We start from the raw sequence: 22,941 nt of genomic DNA, 5'->3' as shown, positions 1-22,941 counted from the left end.
ACCTCCATGACGAAAATCATGAAGAACAGCAGCACGAGGAATGGGAAGATCGTGGTATTCGTGGTGCATGGTGGGTTGCAAGCGCCAGACTTGGCTATGGCCAACACAGTGACCTAGCGCTGTACTGTACCTGTGCTGTGCTAGTGAGTCCTGTGCTGAACGTGTGCACGAAAATCAACACTATCATAAGCAGCTGCATCTGCGTGACAGCTACGACGAAGGTCATGAAGAGCAGTTTAGAGCAGTAGCACGAGGAATTGGAAGATCAAAGTGCAGGGTGGGTTACTGGCGCCAGCCGTGCCTACGGGCACCACATGACTGTACCTGTGCTAGAGAGCCCTGTATTGAACCTGTGCACTTACCTCAACACTATCAAAAAACAGCGGCATCTGCGTGACAGCTACCACGAAGGTCATGAAGAATAGTAACACTAGGAATGGGAATATAGTCGTGCAGGGCGGGTTGCAAGCTCCGGCCGTAGCTACGGGAACCACAGTGACTTCATACTGTACTATAACTGTGCTAGACTCTTATTATACCTATGCACTTACCTCAACACTATCATAAGCAGCGGCATCTGCGTGACAGCTACCACGAAGGTCATGAAGAATAGTAACACTAGGAATGGGAATATAGTCGTGCAGGGCGGGTTGCAAGCTCCGGCCGTAGCTACGGGAACCACAGTGACTTCATACTGTACTATAACTGTGCTAGACTCTTATTATACCTATGCACTTACCTCAACACTATCATAAGCAGCGGCATCTGCGTGACAGCTACCACGAAGGTCATGAAGAACAGTAGCACGAGGAATGGGAAGATGGTAGTGCATGGCGGGTTGCACGCTCCAGCCGTGGCTACGGGAACAACGTGACTTCGCGCTCTACTGTACCTGTGCTAGAGTCTTACCTCAACACTATCATAAGCAGCGGCATCTGCGTGACAGCTACCACGAAGGTCATGAAGAACAGTAGCACGAGGAATGGGAAGATGGTAGTGCAGGGCGGGTTGCAGGCTCCAGCCGTGGCTACGGGAACCACGGTGACTTCTCCGCTGTATTCTCGCGCTGTGCCCGCTGTTAGTGCAGACGCCGACGCGCCGCTTACTACTGCGCCTACCCCCATATCGCGTACGTTCTCGTGGACACCTGGAAAAATATACATGACGATTAGTAGTGATCAAACTAGGTAAAGATTGTTAGTTTCATTGATCGCGAACATACATTTTAACCCTTCGGTAATTGAAGCGACGATTGAGAGCCGAATCGGCTACGGACGAATGTCCAATTTAGGACCCGATGGTGTCCTCCGGGGCCAATGAAACGGAGCCTAACTCTCGGTACACCATCGGGTTGGATAGGTCCCGCCCTTCTGGCAGAGAGTCCAATATAACTCACTGGCCGATAAGTATTTCCCGACGGAAAAAAAGTAGTTTGTAGTAGTTGAAACTAAACTGGCTATAACAATAAAAGAATCGGTATTTCATAAGTTCGAAGTCAGTGAGCGCAACCCATTAATTGATGCCTTTGCCTGTTCTCCACAAAAAAACTTGCTGTAACAAAGAAGGTTCCAAATTCAAACTCACATGCGCAGTTGGTGAAGTTGTACCGCGAGGAGAAGGCAGCGCAGCCGGCGTGGCACGGCGAGAAGTACGTCAGCCCGTTGTTGCCGCACACCGGCTCCATGTCCGTCTCAGTGCATAAGCAGTTGAAGTTGCATGCCGCCGTCAAGTTCACTTTGAACGGTTCCAGGTTGCTAAAAAAAAGAAGATTATAGCTGGCTGTCACGTAAACACGTGTTCGAAATTCAAAATATTAAAAAATATATTAGAAAAAAATACAAATCAGAATATACGGTTTTTAAGCAAAATAGCACCTATTACAACTACATAAGAAGCATCAAGCTTCTGCGCTGTCTATTTAAATCGAGACGTCGAGTATCCAGACATAACAAATGAGCATCACAGTAGTTCTCATTCGACATTCTTTCGTCTTGGCAAAAATAGAGAACTAAAATTAAAAGGTCATGGAAATTATGACCTTCTCATTACAATGAGGCATCTAACTAATGACTACACATCAGAGTAATTAACTTGACCTTCAGACATTTCGGTAATAAAGTGATAATTGTAAAAAAAACAAGATTTATCTAATAATCACTTGCGGGCGTGGTAGGTCAATATCATCAAGGACTTTGCAATTAATTAACCCGTTTATGCTATTCAGATAAAATCATCGAATTAAAATCCAATACCAGAAATGATTCCTTTGTGCAGTTGAGTATTAAGTTACATTCGACCGTGACTTTATGTGGGCACGTAATAAAACTTTCACAATGATCTGTCAACATGACCTTTGCGGCTCAAATGTAGAATGAAACTGAAAGGTCGAGCCGGTTATGTGGCAGTTCCGACAAAGTAACTTGCCAAATCTTAACCGCAATAATTGTATCGCGAATGAAGGTCAATTCATGTTGTATAATATGTCGCTATACGCTCTGGTTTCCTGTTACTATCTATAATTAAAACCACATTAATTGATTGCGATACGAAACGGTAAACTTCAGTCAGTCGTCAGTATTTCTTCATAATTACGAGGATTCCCATCCTTACATCGGTATTTAGTATTTACCAATCAGTTATACAAAAAAATTAAGTGCGTAACATCTTATATCACTGAACCAACAAAAATGAAAACTAATTGCGTAGTAATCACCGCCCAAACGTAGTTACACAAGTACGATACGTTGGGTTTTTATTCAACTACTATTCAAGGTTCAAAGTTTGCATAGGCATGAAATTCAGGATTTTCATTATTAACACATGAAAATATTTGGTTTGTAAAATACACTTAATCTTATCATAGGTAAACTTAAGTAAATGTAGTTTATCTGACAGACGAGTTCCTAATTAGGCTAACAAGGACTTTACACAGAAATGGTGAAACCGACCAAACGGTCTATGGTTAAAACAATCACACAACAAGGAAAATCAGAAAAGGGAAAACTGTGACCATAAAGCGAGGTTAACCCACCAGATTTACCGCTCAATTTACCTGTTATTGGTGTAGGGTATGGTGGTGCCGGCCATCTTGATGTTGTCGCAGCCGAGGAAGAACAGCAGGGCGTAGCACGACAGGCAGATGGTGTTGGAGATGAGCACGAACTGCACCGCGCCCTTCGGCCGGAGCTCCAGTCTCTTGAGCAGACATCCGCCCATGAAGATGCCGATGCAAGCGCCCGGGATCGCTATTGAGCCTGAGGAAAATTACGCGCCATTTTATTACAAGTCTTTTTTTATACGATCACAAAATGACGAAGAAAAGAAAAGAAAAGAAAGGAAAGAAAAAACATTTATTTTGGTTCCAACTTAAAAAAAAAACAAACAGTTTGATTATGTACAAGGTAGTTAGAACCAAAAATGGCCACCGCTCAGCATGTGTCAAGCTCTGAAGTAGTAAAACCCAGACCATGACGCTATTATTCGACATAACGACATAATATCGCAAAATGGCAGAATTCGGTAAACATGGAAAAATTCGGGTTTTGTTTTTTAATGACGGTTGTATGCTCTTGTACAGATGACGGACTATATGATGATATTCCAATACAACATCAGTGCTGTCGACTGACGAGTAAGCAGAGCTCTATTTTTCTGATCCTTGAAATGTATAAGCTCCAATTATTTATAATAATACCCTTTTAACTAAGTCGAATGAAAGAAACCATGTTCGGAACCCGATAATAAACAGAAACTAAACATCATTAGTCCAGTCAATAAAGCATTATAGATGGAAAACTGTAGAACACAATTTCTGACTTCAGGACTTTATTTAGACTAGTTAGGAGGTGAACATAGCAAAAGTCCCCGCCCTTAGCCCTTGAGCCGGCGGGGAGAGGGGGGTNGCATTGCTGGGCAAGAGGGTTGTACTTCAACTAGGGATTGCAATTGCTGGATCCAGCATCCAGCAATCCAGCTGGATCCAGCGCCTTTTTAAACATGCTGGATCCAGCATACAGTGCTGGATCCAGCGATGCGGATCCGCAAACGTATAAATTTCTTGCTTAGTTTCTAATTGCCGCCATTTTCAAAACGGCACGGTGACGTTGCCGTTCTGTTGTTGTGTGCGTTGAACGGCGCCTCTCTGAAGTTACTGGTACGTTTGTGTGCTTGATAAATCCAAAAAAGTATGAAGAATCAATAAAAAAATCTGTCTATTTTCCTTTGCCAAAAAAAGAATGCGGTGCGGTCGGAGATGAAAACTTTGTTAAAACGAGTAAGGGCTGATTTTACCATCGTCAGATAACTTCTAACTGAAGAATAAACTTGTCATTTTGTTATATTTCCCATACTGAAACAATGTGCCAAATTTATTCTTCAGTTAAAAGTTATCCGACGATCGTAAAATCAGCCCTAAATAAACAAAATATTATAGAGCCGGTGCAAGAAAATGAAGATAACATGGAGTTAGAAGAGAATAGTCTTACTAAATGATGACGCAGAACCTGTGAAAATGACTTTAGAGCAAGAGCTTGAGATGGAACTTAAAAGTGAGAAGGATAACTATAATAAACAAAAGCCAAAGCCAAGTGGTCAATTAGATTACGAAAAGGACCTGAAAAAAGAAATGAGCGCTATAAACTTATAAACATGAGACCAAAGGAGTGCTAGGTGAACATTTATCTATGGTATATGACTATTTACTGACCCTACTAAACCGACTAGTGTAGAGGCCGAAAGGGCATTCTCAGCAGCCGGCTACATATGCAGTTCTGTGCGGTTGGGAGGTTGGACTATAGATAAAATTTGTCCTACTTCCAGAGGATTGAAAAAAGAAATGGTCAATCTCCTGTCGTCAGATTATAAACTGCCTAATTTTCGCAGAAGATTATTATTTTCGGATTCGTAACTTCTATTGCGTTTTCCGGTACGCGGACGTCCACCTACAAGGTGGACCGACGACATCGTAAAGGTAGCAGGGAAGCGCTGGACGCAGGCCGCTACCAATCGATCAACATGGAAAGCATTGGGGGAGGCCTATGTTCAGCAGTGGACGTCCTGTGGCTGAAATGATGATGATGATGATGATGAACTTCTATTGATACAAAAAATAGATTGCAGATTAAATTACGGGCCTTTTCGTAATTAATTTTAAAAGAATTTGTAAGACTGTTTCCTACTGATTATAATTATTAGTTACTGAGCCGTATTTCATAGATTATCGTAAGAAGTACAAATATATAATATAAAAATGAATCGCAAAATGTGTTGGTAAGCGCATAACTCAACAACAACGCCTGGACCATTTTTTTTAAATGTTCGTTGAAGTCCAAGGATCGTTTTTACGGCGAGAAAAATTCGAATAATTATTTCCAAGAAAACCCTAAACACAGCCCTATTTCACGCAGGCGAAGTCGTGGGCGGAGAGCTAGTTACTTAATTTAAAAAAAGACTTAAAAATGTCGTCTTTTTATTTTCGTTCCACGTTTTGCTGGATCCGCGCTGGATCCAGCTGGATTCAGGTCAATCCAGCAAGAATCCAGCTGGATTGAAAACGGCGCTGGATTGCAATCCCTAACTTCAACCCAACAGGCATTCGATTTTGGCTCAACGTCTCGGCCTTCCTCATATTTTCAAGACTTTCTGACTATATTCGTTGCAACACATTAGGAATTCTCACTTGCGACTCACACTTTTCGCAGCTTATGGTGGAGTTGTTAGTCTACTAGGCCTTCCCGGGGCAATTACTTGATCCCTCGCTTATAAAATACTAGCTTTCCGCCCGCGGCTTCGCGCGCATGGACTACATTATCTATATATTTTACGGAACCCTATTTTTGTTCAAAATAAAATTTAGCCTGTTACTCGTGGATAAATTTGAAAATTAAAGTATTTTCACCGATAAAATTGTCCATAGATTACGCCCTTAAAGTTTGATCACTACATGCCCGGACACACTGTATAAAAGAAAGTCGTGTTAGTTACTCCACTTATAACTCAAGAACGGCTGAACCGATTTAGCTGAAAATTGTCAGGGAGGTAGTTTAGAGCCAGGAGAAGGACATAGGATACTTTTTATCCCGTTCGAAATAAAAAAAAAGTCTGCTTATTTATTGCCATTAAGGCGGAACAAAGTTCGCCGGGTCAGCTAGTTGTAGATATTTGTTGTCAGGACTCACGTTTGTCGAGGCTGATGATGGAGCCGGCGATGTCTTTGTGCGGGTCGAGCGGCGGCGAGCAGTCGAGGTGGCGGCGGCGGCGCACCAGCCACCAGTCCGCCATGAAGATGCCCAGCGCCACTATCTTGATGCCGCCGCACAGGCCCACGTATCTGGAAACGAAAATATCGATTTTGGTTTTAGTGTGACGGTTCGTCAAAGATTTTCGTACATCCCTTGACATTATAATTGACTAGCTTTTGCCCGCGGCGTCACCCGCGTGAAATTTAGTTTGTCACAGATCGTCATAAATTATAGCCTATATGTTATTCTAGGTTATACAATAATACTGTAAAGTTTCATCAAAATCCGTTCAGCAGTTTTTGCGTGAAAGAGTAACAAACATCCAGAAATTAAAGTAATATATTAGTAATTGATTAACACTGCCAATAACGAATAGCGCTCATCAGAATGGCGCCATTGTAGAGTAACGTCCTTTAATTTTCCAGTGGCACCAAGTAGTGAGGAAGCGCAACATAAGCCTTTGAATTCACTATACGTCTAGCGTTAATCACTATACAACGTTGACTGAGTTTCTTCCGCTACTTCTTCTCAACACCAGCTCAAAATATGTTGTCCCGAAGTGGTGGTAGGGCAAGCTATATTTGGGACGTGTATAAGTGTCCTGGAAAGGGCCTATGTACTGAATAAACTATTTCAATGTGTATTTAGAGTGTTTATTTCCTTCAAAATCAGATAAAAACTTAACTTTAAGCCTGTGAATAAGCTTCGTTTATTAGTTAGTATAAATATAGTCTTTCAACCTACCTGTATCGGAACTGTTCGATGTCGTACAGCAAGCAGCGGCCGCCCTTCTCGCCGCTGCAGGACTGCTTCCACAGCAGGCAGGTGGAGTCGATGAGGTTGCCGAACACGATGGGCGCGGGGATGTATCCGAACAGACGGAAGATCACGAATTGCATGCCCAGAGCGAACGAGCGCTCTTCTTCGCTTACGGATCTAGAGAAAAAAATTAAATAAATAAAAATAAAATGATTTGGCCAAGTACTATAAGTGACCGAAGGAAGACTTGTTACCTAATTAATGTGAGATGTTAATTAATTTCATATGCTAAGGTTTTCTCCTTCGTCGCCATAACTACTGAACTAGACGTTACAGGATTATTATGTTGACTCGCAATTATTGGTAACCTCGCGCTGTGTTGTACCTGTGCTAGAGAGTTCTGTGCTGAACCTGTGCATTTACCTCAACACTATTATGAGCAACGAAGGTCATAAAGGACAGTAGCAAAAGGAATGGGAAGATGGTGGTGAAGGACGAGCACAGACGCCACCCGTGGCTACGGGCACTACGTAACCTCACGCTGTATTGTACCTGTGCTAGAGTCTTACCTCAACACTATCATAAGCAGCGGCATCTGTGTAACAGCTACTACGAAGGTCATGAAGAACAGTAGCATGATGAATGGGAATATAGAGGTTAAGGGCGGGTTGCAGGCGCCAGCTCTGGTCAATGACACCATGTGACCTCGCCATCTACTGTACCTGTGCTAGAAAGTCCTGTGTTGAACCTGTGCACTTACCTCAATACTATCATAAGCAGCGGCATCTGCGTGACAGCTACCACGAAGGTCATGAAGAACAGTAGCACGAGGAATGGGAAGATGGTAGTGCAGGGCGGGTTGCACGCTCCGGCCGTGGCTACGGGAACCACGGTGACTTCGTACTGTACTATAATAATTGTGCTAGACTCTTATTATACCTATGCACTTACCTCAATACTATCATAAGCAGCGGCATCTGCGTGTCAGCTACTACGAAGGTCATGAAGAACAGTAGCACGAGGAATGGGAAGATCGTAGTGCAGGGCGGGTTGCAGGCTCCAGCTGTGGCCACGGGAACCACGGTGACTTCTCCGCTGTATTGTACTTGTGCTAGAGAGTCTCATCTCAACACTATCATAAGCAGCGGCATCTGTGTGACAGCTACCACGAAGGTCATAAAGAACAGTAGCACGAGGAATGGGAATATAGTCGTGCAGGGCGGGTTGCAGGCTCCAGCCGTGACTACGGGCACCACGTAACCTCGCGCTCTACTGTACCTGTGCTAAACCTGTGCACTTACCTCAACACTATCATAAGCAGCGGCATCTGTGTGATAGCTACTACGAAGGTCATGAAGAGCAGTAGCACGAGGAATGGGAAGATCAAAGTGCAGGTTGGGTTACTGGCGCCAGCCGTGCCTACGGGCACCACATGACTGTACCTGTGCTAGAGAGTCCTGTGCTGAACCTGTGCACTTACCTCAGCACTATCATAAGCAGCGTCATCTGCGTTACGGCGACTACGAAGGTCATGAAGAACAGTAGCACGAGGAATGGGAAGATCGTCGTGCAGGGCGGGTTGCAGGCGCCAGCCGTGGCTACGGGAACCACGGTGACTTCGCGCTCTACTGTACCTGTGCTAGTCTTACCTCAACACTATCATAAGCAGCGGCATCTGCGTGTCAGCTACTACGAAGGTCATGAAGAACAGTAGCACGAGGAATGGGAAGATCGTAGTGCAGGGCGGGTTGCAGGCTCCAGCTGTGGCCACGGGAACCACGGTGACTTCTCCGCTGTATTGTACTTGTGCTAGAGAGTCTCACCTCAACACTATCATAAGCAGCGGCATCTGTGTGACAGCTACCACGAAGGTCATAAAGAACAGTAGCACGAGGAATGGGAAGATCGTAGTGCAGGACGGGTTGCAGGCGCCAGCCGTGGCTACGGGAACCACGTGACTTCGTGCTCTACTGTACCTTTGCTAGAGTCTTACCTCAACACTATCATAAGCAGCGGCATCTGCGTGACGGCGACTACGAAGGTCATAAAGAACAGTAGCACGAGGAATGGGAAGATCGTAGTGCAGGGTGGGTTGCAGGCTCCAGATGTGGCTACGGGAACCACAGTGACTTCTCCGCTGTATTGTACATGTGCTAGAGAGTCTTACCTCAACACTATCATAAGCAGCGGCATCTGCGTGACAGCTACCACGAAGGTCATGAAGAACAGTAGCACGAGGAATGGGAAGATCGTAGTGCAGGGCGGGTTGCAGGCGCCAGCCGTGGCTACGGGAACCACAGTACTGTACCTGTGCTAGAGAGTCTTACCTCAACACTATCATAAGCAGCGGCATCTGCGTGACAGCTACCACGAAGGTCATGAAGAACAGTAGCACGAGGAATGGGAAGATGGTAGTGCAGGGTGGGTTGCAGGCTCCGGCCGTGGCTACGGGAACCACGGTGACTTCTCCGCTGTATTCTCGCGCTGTGCCCGCTGTTAGTGCAGACGCCGACGCGCCGCTTACTACTGCGCCTACTCCCATGTCGCGTACGTTCTCGTGGACACCTGAAAAAATACATGACGATTAGTAGTGATCAAACTAGGTAAAGATTGTTAGGTTTATTGATCGCGAACATAAATTTCTTCGGTAATTGAAGCGACGATTGAGAGCCGAATCGGCTACGGACGAATGTCAAAAGACAATACCGAAAATTGGCGTCTTTTTTTTTTCGCGCGGCCATCGACCAAACTTTGTTTTTTGATTACAAAATAGTGTAATAAACCAAACTTACTATGACATGCTCCATACTGATGTCTGGAGCAGAATCAGCGCAATAAAAAAATAGCGCAATATTTTGTTGCAATTTTTTACAAAACTTGGGCACAAAAAGCAAATCTAGTATGAAAATCATCAAACTTCTAATGCTCGTAACTCAGTTCAGACTGAGTTTAGAGGTATACATACATGCCATTGTAAGTTTGGTTTATTACACTATTTTGTAATCAAAAAACAAAGTTTGGTCGATGGCCGCGAGAAAAAAAAAGACGCCACCTTCCATACAAAATCTGGCATTGCCATTTAGGACCCGATGGTGTCCTCCGGGGCCAATGAAACGGAGCCTAACTCTCGGTACACCATCGGGTTGGATAGGTCCCGCCCTTCTGGCAGAGAGTCCAATCTGTCCAATATAAGTCACTGGCCGATAAGTATTTCCCGACGGTAAAAAGTAGTAGTAGTTGTTCTAAACTGGCTATAACAATAAAAGAATCGGTATTTCTTAAGTTCGAAGTCAGTGAGCGCAACCCATTAATTAATTGATGCCTTTGCCTGTTCTCCACAAAAAAACTTGCTGTAACAAAGAACGTTCCAAATTCAAACTCACATGCGCAGTTGGTGAAGTTGTACCGCGAGGAGAAGGCAGCGCAGCCGGCGTGGCACGGCGAAAAGTACGTCAGCCCGTTGTTGCCGCACACCGGCTCCATGTCCGTCTCAGTGCATAAGCAGTTGAAGTTGCATGCCGCCGTCAAGTTCACTTTGAACGGTTCCAGGTTGCTGAAAAAAAAAAGAAGTTAATAGCTGGCTGAAACGTAAACACGTAATCGAAATTCAAAATATTAAAAAATAAATTAGAAAAAAAAACAAATCAGAATATACGGTTTTTATGCAAAATAGCACCTATTACAACTACATAAGAATCATCAAGCTTCTGCGCTGTCTATTTAAATCGAGACGTCGAGTATCCAGACATAACAAATGAGCATCACAGTTCTCGTTCGACATTCTTTCGTCTTGGCAAAAATAGAGAACTAAAATTAAAAGGTCATGGAAATTATGACCTTCTCATTACAATGAGGCATCTAACTAATGACTACACATCAGAGTATTTAACTTGACCTTCAGACATTTCGGTAATAAAGTGATAATTGTAAAAAAACAAGATTTACCTATCTAATAATCACTTGCGGGCGTTGCAGGTCAATATCATCAAGGACTTTGCAATTAATTAACCCGTTTATGCTATTCAGATAAAATCATCGAATTAAAATCCAATACCAGAAATGATTCCTTTGTGCAGTTGAGTATTAAGTTACATTCGACCGTGACTTTATGTGGGCACGTAATAAAACTTTCGCAATGATCTGTCAACATGACCTTTGCGGCTCAAATGTAGAATGAAACTGAAAGGTCGAGCCGGTTATGTGGCAGTTCCGACAAAGTAACTTGCCAAATCTTAACCGCAATAATTGTATCGCGAATGAAGGTCAATTCATGTTGTATAATATGTTGCTATACGCTCTGGTTTCCTGTTACTATCTATAATTAAAACCACATTAATTGATTGCGATACGAAACGGTAAACTTCAGTCAGTCGTCAGTATTTCTTCATAATTACGAGGATTCCCATCCTTACATCGGTATTTACAAAAAAATAAGTGCGTAACATCTTATATCACTGAACCAACAAAAATGAAAACTAATTGCGTAGTAATCACCGCCCAAACGTAGTTATACAAGCACGATCCGTAAGGTTTTTATTCAACTACTATTCAAGGTTCAAAGTTTGCATAGGCATGAAATTCAGGATTTTCATTATTAACACATGAAAATATTTGGTTTGTAAAATACACTTAATCTTTTCATAGGTAAACTTAAGTAAATGTAGTTTATCTGACAGACAAGTTCCTAATTAGGCTAACAAGGACTTTACACAGAAGTGGTGAAACCGACCAAACTTAGGCCTTATCATTGTCTATGGTTAACAATCACACAACAAGGAAAATCAGAAAAGGGAAAATTGTGACCATAAAGCGAGGTTAACCCACCAGATTTACCTCTCAATTTACCTGTTATTGGTGTAGGGTATGGTGGTGCCGGCCATCTTGATGTTGTCGCAACCGAGGAAGAACAGCAGGGCGTAGCACGACAGGCAGATGGTGTTGGAGATAAGCACGAACTGCACCGCGCCCTTCGGCCGGAGCTCCAGTCTCTTGAGCAGACATCCGCCCATGAAGATGCCGATGCAAGCGCCCGGGATCGCTATTGAGCCTGAGGAAAATTACGCGCCATTTTATTACAAGTTTTTTTTTATACGATCACAAAACTCACGAAAAAAAGAAAGAAATTCATTTATTTTGGTTCCAACTTAAAAAAAACACAGTTTGATTATGTACAAGGTAGTTAGAACCAAAAATGGCCACCGCTCAGCATGTGTCAAGCTCTGATATAGTAAAATCCAGAACATGACGCTGTTATTCGACATAACGACATAATATCGCAAAATGGTAGAATTCGGTAAACATGGAAAAAATCGGGTTTGTTTTAATGACGGTTGTAATGCACTTGTACAGATGACGGACTATTATGATGATATTCCAATAAAAACATCAGTGCTGTCGACTGACGAGTAAGCAGAGCTCTATTTTTCTGATCCTTGAAATGTATAAGCTCCAATTATTTATAATTATGCCCTTTTAACTAAGTCGGATGAAAGAAATCATGTTCGGAACCCGATAATAAACAGAAACTAAACATCATAGATTTCAAATTAAAAGGGGCAGTAAAAAATTACACAGTGTAATTCCCATACAAGAATCGCAGAGAAAAACAAACGTTAAGTGTGTCAGTTGATTGGGTTGGGAGAGTCAAGCACCCTATTAAATGCGCCAGCGACTCCACAGCCGCTGAAGCGTTAAGTACATGAATGCACCTGCTACTAATTAACTTATTTAAGAAAGTGAGCTTGATTTTATCAAAATAAAAATGCTTGAAATCGAGCTCTCATTGATACGGTAACAACATATCATATTTGTTTCTGGATATTCGGGCGATGCAAGATTCGAATGTACTTAAAATTCTGGCCTAAACATTAAAAACTGAACAAACTATGCTTGAGCTGTGGCTTGAGTTTCAAGTGTTGATTGTCATTCGTTTCATAAGTAATAGGGGCCTTAGTCAGACAGTAATTCAGTAGCAGATAGTTAAATTATACCTGCATTTATTTGTTTATTAGTCATACACTACACTTTTTATATCCTTAATGTCGTCGCTAGTTCGCTACACACGTGCGAAACAATATGTATGCGTCAATGGTTAGATTATACGACCGAGTGTCATGTTGATAGATGTGTGTCATTTAAATTGTGTCATGGGTTCCAAATAAAACAGCTAACTGGCCACAGGGCCGTGTTGATAAGGCGATAACTGGCACTAAAGTGCTGTCACGTTTTCATTGATAAAATATTATAACTTAATAGAAGAATAAAGGACTATTTTTGTCTAATTTATATCTAATTTATTTAATGTTTATATCCGTTGTCTAGTACCCATAGTACAAGCTTTGCTTAGTTTGGGACTAGAAGCGTAGTGTAAAATATCTAAGGATAGGTTTTTATTTATTTATAAAAAAAAATATTTCCTTCCTTCTAAGTTTAGGATGATTATAAAGGAAAACGTGTGGCGTTACAATTTAATTATACTATGTATCTACTGTTGTCTGTTGAATTGATTAATTATGGCAATATTTAGAAATAAAGGAAATATGATAAAAGCAGCACTATCATTGTTGTTTACGGTCAACACGTGTACACACGATAGAACGTGTGTAACATTCAAACTGCTAAAGCAGCTCTTATAACGTACAAAATAAGGGCGATATCAAGGTTAAAGTGTTACGCTTGATGTTTGTGCTTTGCAAGTAGCGCGTAACGGATATTGGGCGCCGGTAGAACTATGACGGCAACAGATGTATAGGTATAAAGTTTACACCGTTAGATAACACTATAATAATTTAGGAAGTCTTAAACGATAAATTGAAAATTAAAAAGCTAATTTGTAGCGAAAACGACTAGCAACTAGTGGTAAAAATACAAACTGGTTTATGTATTATCAGGAAATAACAGTTTATGGACCAGTTGATGCGAGTCTAGTAGTTTCACAATCTATTTTTAACATTTTATGTGATAGGTACCTATTCTATTTGTTGCAAGTTTACACTCCAAGGGCCGGACTGTGAGTTTAGGGGGCCCTGGGCTAATACCACGAGTACTTAGGGGCCCACCTCCTACACTCTATCGCATTATCGTCTATTTTTGACTTTGACTTAGCTGAGGGGCCATTGGATCCACGGGGCCCCTGGGCTGAAGCCCAAAATGACATAATGGTAGATCCCGCCCTGGTTAGCCCTACTGTTATTATCAGTTTCAAAATTCAAATTGATATGAGTACGTAAACGTTTTGATTATGTGGAACTTACCAGTAAACACGCTGGCCTGACTCTTGCCGAGGCTGAACTGTGTCTCCAGGTACTTGGGCAGGAACACCACGAAGCCGGACACAATCATCAGCTCCATGCATGCGCCGAGACACGTCACCACGTACACCGGGTTCTTGAGGAGACGCCACATTGACACGGGGATGTCTGAAAGAATGTTATGGAGTGATAATCAAAATTAGAGATGAAACGGATAGTTGTTTGGCCGGATACCGGATACCGGATATCCGGCCNCCTGTAGCAAATTGAATAAGCTTTTTTTGGTTCATAGTAGTCATGTCACTAGGACGCATAGTTTCCGAGGATTAAGCGAAAAACCGAAAAGTGGTACCTTTAAACCCCCCTCTCCCCGCCGGCTCAAGGGCTAAGGGCGGGGACTTTTGCTATGTTCACCACCTAACTAGGCTAAATAAAGTCCCGAGGTCAGAAATTGTGTTCCACGGATTTCTCTCTACACCGTCGTTAAGGCATTCATTGACTGGACTACATAGATTTCAAATTAAAAGGGGCAGTAAAAATTACGCAGTATAATTCCCATACAAGAATCGCATAAAAAAACAAACGTTAAGTGTGTCAGTTGATTGGGTTGGGAGAGTCAAGCACCCTATTAAATGCGCCAGCGACTCCACAGCCGCTGAAGCGTTAAGTACATGAATGCACCTGCTACTAATTAACTTATTTAAGAAAGTGAGCTTGATTTTATCAAAATAAAAATGCTTGAAATCGAGCTCTCATTGATACGGTAACAACATATCATATTTGTTGCTGGATATTCGGGCGATGCAAGATTCGAATGTACTTAAAATTCTGGCCTAAACATTCAAAACTGAACAAACTATGCTTGAGCTGTGGCTTGAGTTTCAAGTGTTGATTGTCATTCGTTTCATAAGTAATAGGGGCCTTAGTCAGACAGTAATTCAGTAGCAGATAGTTAAATTATACCTTGCATTTATTTGTTTATTAGTCATACACTACACTTTTTATATCCTTAATGTCGTCGCGAGTTCGCTACACACGTGCGAAACAATATGAATGCGTCAATGGGTAGATTATACGACTGAGTGTCATGTTGATAGATGTGTGTCATTTAAATTGTGTCATGGGTTCCAAATAAAACAGCTAACTGGCCACAGGGCCGTATTGAAAAGGCGATAACTGGCACTAAAGTGCTGTCACGTTTTTATTGATAAAATATTATAACTTAATAGAATAATAAAGGACTATTGTTGTCTAATTTTATTTCCTTCCTTCTAAGTTGAGGACGATGATTTATCAAAGAAAACGTGTGGCGTTACAATTATACTATCTACTTTTGTCTGTGAAATTGATTAATTATGGCAATATTTAGAAATAAAGGAAATATGATAATAGCAGCACTATCATTGTTGTTTACGGCTCAACACGTGTACACACGATAGAACATGTGTAACATTCAAACTGCTAAAGCAGCTCTTATTACGTACAAAATAAGGGCGATATCAAGGTTAAAGTGTTACGCTTGATGTTTGCGCGTAACGGATATTGGGCGCCGGTAGAACTATGACGGTAACAAATGTATAGGTATAAAGTTTACACCGTTAAATAACACTATAATAATTTAGGAAGTCTAAAACGATAAATTGAAAATTAAAAAGCTAATGTGTAGCGAAAACGACTAGCAACTAGTGGTAAAAATACAAACTGGTTTATGTAGTATCAGGAAATAACAGTTGATGCAAGTCCAGTAGTTTCACAATCTATTTTTAACATTTTATGTGATACCTATTCCATTTATTGCAAGTTTACACTCTCATTTGAATACGTTTTCATGGAACTTAACTATTAATTTTCACATGTTATACTCTTCCTATATAAAATTGATAGTCTTGTGAAACTGAGATCAACGGGAGTCTGCATGTGCTCACAGCTATAGCAACACAGTCGAAACGTCAAGTTGTAAGTAGTACCAAATCATGTACATACCACATAATAAATGACACATTTGGGACCCGGATCTCCTAGTTTTTAGCCTAGTTTCGTTTATACCTGTCACTATCACTTATGCTGACACCTCGTTTTGCGGGAAAAGGATGGAAACATACGGATCTTTAGAAAACGTCGTGGAGTTAGCCCCAGGGCCGGACTGTAAGTTTAGGGGGCCCTGGGCTAATACCACGAGTACTTAGGGGCCCACCTCCTACACTCTATCGCATTATCGTCTATTTTTGACTTTGACTTAGCTGAGGGGCCATTGGATCCACGGGGCCCCTGGGCTGAAGCCCAAAATGACATAATGGTAGATCCGGCCCTGGTTACCCCTACTGTTAAACAGTTTGAAATTTAAATTGATATGAGTACGTAAACGTTTTGATAATGTGGATAACTTACCAGTAAAAACGCTGGCCTGACTCTTGCCGAGGCTGAACTGTGTCTCCAGGTACTTGGGCAGGAACACCACGAAGCCGGACACGATCATCAGCTCCATGCATGCGCCAAGACACGTCACCACGTACACCGGGTTCTTGAGGAGGCGCCACATTGACACGGGGATGTCTGGAACAATGTTGTATGGAGATATAAATTAAGGAATATCGAAAATGTCTCAACGGTTTAAGTTGGGCTGTCGATTCGAGAAGAAGGTAGTTTACGGTTAATACACTCCTAACACGTGTGTATGCGTGTAAGTAAATTAATGGCCGATTTTTCAATCGTCAGATAACTTTTAACTGAAGGAATAAACTTGTCATTTTGACATATTTTCCATACTGAAACTGTCAATGTGCCAAACTTATTCTTCAGTTACAAGTTATCAGGCGATTGAAAAATCAGCCCTAAGTAAATTAAGGCTGGGTTGCAACATCTTACTTTAACTTTGACAAATGTCAAAAATCTGTCAAACTCCATACAAAAACACCGGTTATCGATATAGTTACGGTCAAAGTTAGGTGGTAGTACTTAGGCTGAGTTGCACCAGCAACTCAGCCTAAGTAATTTTGTGTCATAGATTACTAGTCATCGTTTTAAAAAAATGTCTTGCCTGCCAGTTATTACACCAGGATGTCAAAACTTCTAAAAATTTTCGCGTTTTTTTATCTGTGCGGGTGATTTTATTATTATCATCATTAGTTTGATTCTGATGTTTTTAGTTATAAATAAATATACATTTTGAACCTACAATTAGCGAAATAAATTGGTTTGCTTTTCTCGAAAATACAGATTTGCAAATTACTTTTAATATTAAAGAACGTTTAGGTAAGTGTCAAGCTAGTTTTCGTGAATGTATTACCACGGGAACCCGATGCCTATAAATCTTGAATCATTCCAAATCAATCTCACTAGATGGCGACATAAGTATCGAATTTCTGAAGACGTTTGTAAAAAGTCACTAATGGTCAGTAAACTGTAATGAAAAAATGTTTTACACATTAATTTGTTCATTTAAACACAGTGAATGATTCAAATAAACAATATTTCTTCATATAATAAAATTTTATCTTTAGTAAAAACTGTTCTTAAACAATCGTTTTTGCNTTTGGCAATAATATTTCGACTTAACAGATATTTACTATTTATGTATTCGTCATTAGAGTGAATAGCCCAGGAAAAGAAATTAGTTTTTTCAAAGGCCTCATCAAAGGGAAATATGGCTTTTTGTAACTTTTTGGACTTTAAATAAAAGCCGTCATTATAATAAGCCATTTTATTGATGTTTACCTTAAAGATTAATGTATTTCATTTTATTAATAGGAAATTGTCGTAGTTTTTTAATATCCGGTATCCGGCCGGATAGTGAGTTACTATCCGGTATCCGGCCGGATAGTAAATTAAGGCCGGATATCCGGCCTACCGGATAGTTACCGGATATCCGTTTCATCTCTAATCAAAATCAAAAATATTTTATTCAATATAGACCATTAGTGGCACTTATGAACGTCAAAATACAGTAAAAAAAGGTAGCCCTTTAGGGGCACTTTACATGTCTCCTTATCTTTTGGGCCCTACCAGCGCTTGGAGACAAACATAATAATTATGGCAAATGCTGAGAAGAAACGCCGGAACAAACATCGATAATATCCCGACGGTTTTAGGGCCCTTTCTCCAGAAACCCAATTTTGCGGACTGCGACTACTAAAGCCCCCTTGCAAAAAAAAAAACAACAGGAATGTTTGCGTGGGAAAGAGCTCTTAGTAGGGCTGCCGATGAAGTGGATAAATCGTAAACTATCTAACCAATTTACGATTTATCCACTCCTAGCTTATGATGTATTTAGTTTTTCTACGAATTAATAGACATACTAGTAAGTAGTTTTATGTACCACAGATTACTAGCCATCTTTTTAAAAAATGATTGCCTGCAGTAGCCACTTATGATACAAGGATCCAAAAATTCGTTAAGATTTAGCTTTTATATTTATGCAGATGTTTTCAATAGCATTACATGTTAGGTTCTGATGTTCTTAGTTATAAATATACATTTTCGTGTAGGTATTACAAAAGACGAGATAAGCCGGTTTCCAAATAAGACATCATTACGTTTTGGGCGGTAGGCAAAATATACAACCGAGGTTAACTGGTGTTATTCACAAAACTTAGATAACATTTTTATATGAACAACAGTTGATAATGTTATTTGTCTATTCGTCGGGTTATTATCAAGTTATTATAATGTAAACTCAGTAGTTTAATACGAATACAATTAAACGATATCTTGTTTGTATCATAATAGATGCAATAATTAACTTGCCACACACCACAATTGAACAATATAGTTAATTCGCCTTTCTGTTGTAATATTGTAGGTAGGTAATAATATTTACCTTTTATATCTTTCCCGTATCCCGTGTCCTTAATATCGGTCTGTGGTTTAGGTGGTTTAGCAGAGGAGCCGCTGGCTGCGGCTGCTTTTTCCACCAGCCTGATCTTCTCTTTCTCCCGAACGAGCACTTTGGGGAACGAGAAGAACGGAATGGCCACCAGGATGAGAAGAAGGCCGCAGAGTAAAAAGCCGCCCCACCACATTCCCACCCACCGGTGATCACCAGGATCTGAAAATATACAGCATGTAAAAAATTCCACGGAAAAAAAACAAAATCATAGCAATGCTATCTACGATTGCAGCTCAAGAGAGTTTGGTTAAAATATAAGAGCATACTGTACCTATAGAAATGATGGCGCCCGAGAAAGAATCCATATGGAACGACAGTAAATACGCGCCAAGCAGAAAGCCGAGGACAGGTCCGAAAGCAGCCATGCTGTACATACAGCCTAGAAAAAAAGGTTCCGAATTTAGTACAGCCAAACGTAAAGTTACAAAACTTATAAAAAATAAATAAAATAACATACTGGAGTCGTCGTAAAAGTATGTACGAAGTACAAACTACATTACTCTGTACACTTATAACTTATGTAATCTCTTTGCCCTTAATATCTGACCAAGTAAAGCGTAATGCTCCGCTTACGCTCCCACAAATTACCAACATCTTTCTGTATAAGAAAAGTGTCTTTCATTACGAGGAACGTGTTATTTGGGCATTTACTATTTAGTCGGAGCTGGCAGATAATCCGCTTTGCTTCTTGTGTCATAAAATATCTAATCTGTGGTAACAAATAGCAGACGCAAGGTAAACGAAATAAACTAAAGTTGCATTTCATCGCAGTGACATGCGATTCGGTATCAAGCGGCGCAGGGAGGAAGGCTGCATGCAGAAACAGTTACTCGCTTGCAGACATTGCGGGCCAAAACTAGGTCACCCTTGTTTTGCACGGCTGCAAATGGCGCGGATTTCGCGGCAAATATCAATGACTAATGGCTTGCCAAATTCGCATCGCGTGACGGCCGCACCCCTGTAGGCTGTATCCTATTAAACTCTTAATTTAATTTGTTGATGCCCTTGACCTCGTGAATACTTGTTACTTTTCTCCGCATTATCTAGAGGTGACTTAGCATTTTTGTAACACGATATTATTATACGAAAAAGGTTTACTTAAGAAATTAAAAAGGTTTAACGCTGCTGGCTACGTTTGATTTCTCGAACATAATCGGCAAGATTTACTTGCTTGCAGATAAGAATAATAATCACAGCCCAATCAACACTAATAATCGCAGTCCGTCCTAACCCATATTTAAAGTGAAAGTGATAAACTGGAATAGAAACCACCTACATCGCTTTAGCTCCATGCATAAATGGCAATAATTTGCATGAAAATGAGGATAAAACCACTTAATATAATATCTCTGACCAGACAGACCAAAACTGTGATTATTTCGCCTACTTTTGGAATGAAAATAAAGTTGTTTCTTGAGTTTCATTTTCTTGTATTTTAGGTCATTATGATAAAATAGTATTACAAATTGGTAAATAGGTATTTAATAATAAATAGGTCGTTATAAATTTAATGAGAACGCACGGGAGCAGACATCCGCCTATCACAAGAGTCTCTCAGCTCTAGGGCGCACCTGCAAGAGCTTACAAGAGAGCCCTATTAAAACCTTCGCTGGTTACTTACTAGTGACAGGCCGTATGAATAATGCTGATTTAGCCTAAAGTACTTGTATTGATCACAACTTATAATTAAGTTGGTGTAAAAACCGAAACCCAGGATACGCACGCGTAGACGCTGCAGGCACTATGTGATGTCACGCAAGCGTTTACCGTGTCTCTGGAGTTCGTAAAAAACGATTTTCAAAGCGTTATTATATCGTTTGTATAGTATTTGTGCCGTTTACAGGATGTTCGTTATTAAATACAGAAAAAGATAGACATCAAAGTCTGTTAATATTTTCGTTTCGGTTTCATGCGTTCGCAACAAGTGTGTCGAATGTCACATTGTCAGAAGGCATAATACTAATATAGAGGCGACGCTAAAATGCTGCAAGTCTCAAGTCAAGTTGGTCCGAGCTGCATTGCTACAAAATGATAATAGTAGGTACATACATAGTCGCTAAGTGCTATTCACAATAAGTTCGAAAAGGTTTATGCTAATAAAAACATAAAAATGCTAATATTAACCTTGACATTTAGCCATGTAGACATCGGACGGCTACTTTAGGTAATATCGATAGGCAAGTAAGAGCAATCATACAACATACAGAAAACAATAAAATTGGTCTTAGTTGATTCGATTTTGTTCTAAGCCAAAATTATTTTTAGTTGACATTCTACCGCAATAAATAATTTCAATCTACGCTATGAATATGTAAAAAAAAACACAAAATGTAAATTTTAAACATTTGATAAAAATATCGCTCGGAGATAACAGACAGAAAACACAACAACACAAACATGCGATGACTACTCAAAATCATAACATGAGCTGAATTTCAAGTGTTTGTTATCCCATTGCATAAAATGTAACCAGTGAATTCAAGGATGTGGGTAGACGATAGCTAGCTAGAAGTCGAGTGGAAAAATTGTAGATAAAATCAAGTAGGTAGGTATGTACAGGAATTTATTTTTTTAAGTATCACTTCTTTCGATAAAATCTTTGCCCTTTTTCTAATATCAAGGACACCGAGGTGAGATCGCATCTAGCGAAGCGAATCAAAACACAAATCGGTAAATAATACATACTACACTCTAAAGCAATTTTTTACTTCCTTTATTTGATTACGCATTGTAGGTATATCGAAATAGGAAGTACTATTTTTTGTTGAGCACGANGAGCACGGTAGTATTTTATGTTGTGATTATGATGATGAATTGATGATGGATGGTGATGTAAAATGCGTTGCGTGAATTAACTGACATATTGTGTCAGTCGGAGTGTAGTAATTACCGGTTGGCCTAATAAGTCTAACTAATAAGACATCTTTATCAAAATTTTGATACATTGGACATTACAATAACTTTCGTCCATTTCGTTTGAAGTAATCACGCGTTGATTAAATAAATAAACAAACACGCTGTCAATTGTTACATTATGTAGAGACGTCGTGCCCAATACCAGTTCCGATTACTTGTTATCGGTGACATATTTAATAACAGTTCATATTACATTAGTTTATAAAATAGATAATGTTATAATAATTATTAAATTTGGTAGTCAAAAAATCGGTATTGAAAAATAAAAATAGCAAAATCCGGCTCGAAGGGCCAAAAATTATAGAGCATCTTCCATTTTTGTTTTTGCGTTAACGAAAGAAAGGATTGGAAAGATTCGCATTAATCGCGTATGTTATGCCATTTCATACTGTAAAATTTTGAATTGATTTAGTAATAAAAATACCAATTTGAACACGATAATGATTATGTTGACTCGAAAGCCAAATAAAATGTCCCAACGGTGCACGCTGCACGGTTGGGTTTACAAACATGTAGCAGATAGCAAAATCTAGTCTCTACGTGTCGCAGTTTGAACTCGGACAGCTGTTTCCTGCGACCTCTGCGAGTAAAGTTACGTTAGAAAATCGATACTGGCGACAAATGGATATAATTATGCCCGTCTTGGCCAAAAGAATGTTCTCGATTTTCGGAGCGGCCTCAAAACTTGCCGTATAAAGTGGCATGACATGGCTGGGCTATTTCCAAGTCTTCAATGTTTTAGTAGTCCACTAGGTATTGATTTTTATAGATACCTGTGTAGCTACTGTTAGATCGATTGACGATTCAGATCTGTGGCGTGCATAGAGGAATAGTTCTTTCGATTTGTGTACAGGGTGAGCAGAGTGGGTCAAGGCCGAAGGCTCAAACAGGA

The 22,941-nt window shown here is 40.4% G+C and overlaps 1 protein-coding gene across 1 annotated transcript in view; it reads right to left on the bottom strand.

Annotated features, from left to right (window-relative positions):
* Positions 1-22,941, bottom strand: part of Oatp30B (Organic anion transporting polypeptide 30B) — a 58,068-nt gene that overhangs the window by 11,391 nt on the left and 23,736 nt on the right. The window contains exons 9-15 of the mRNA XM_028322375.1: positions 19,405-19,512; positions 19,065-19,292; positions 16,637-16,801; positions 11,844-12,045; positions 10,382-10,551; positions 9,523-9,563; positions 910-1,136 (exon numbers count right to left, since the gene is read on the bottom strand). Coding sequence (XP_028178176.1) covers positions 910-1,136; positions 9,523-9,563; positions 10,382-10,551; positions 11,844-12,045; positions 16,637-16,801; positions 19,065-19,292; positions 19,405-19,512 — 1,141 coding nt within the window. The remainder of the gene's footprint in view (positions 1-909; positions 1,137-9,522; positions 9,564-10,381; positions 10,552-11,843; positions 12,046-16,636; positions 16,802-19,064; positions 19,293-19,404; positions 19,513-22,941) is intronic.

This window comes from Ostrinia furnacalis, unplaced genomic scaffold (genome assembly GCF_004193835.3).
Source record: "Ostrinia furnacalis isolate ACB-3 unplaced genomic scaffold, ASM419383v2 OfSCF7642, whole genome shotgun sequence".
Lineage (NCBI taxonomy): Eukaryota > Metazoa > Arthropoda > Insecta > Lepidoptera > Crambidae > Ostrinia > Ostrinia furnacalis.
Note: the sequence above shows the minus strand (reverse complement) of the source record. Positions and strands in the feature narration are given on the sequence as shown.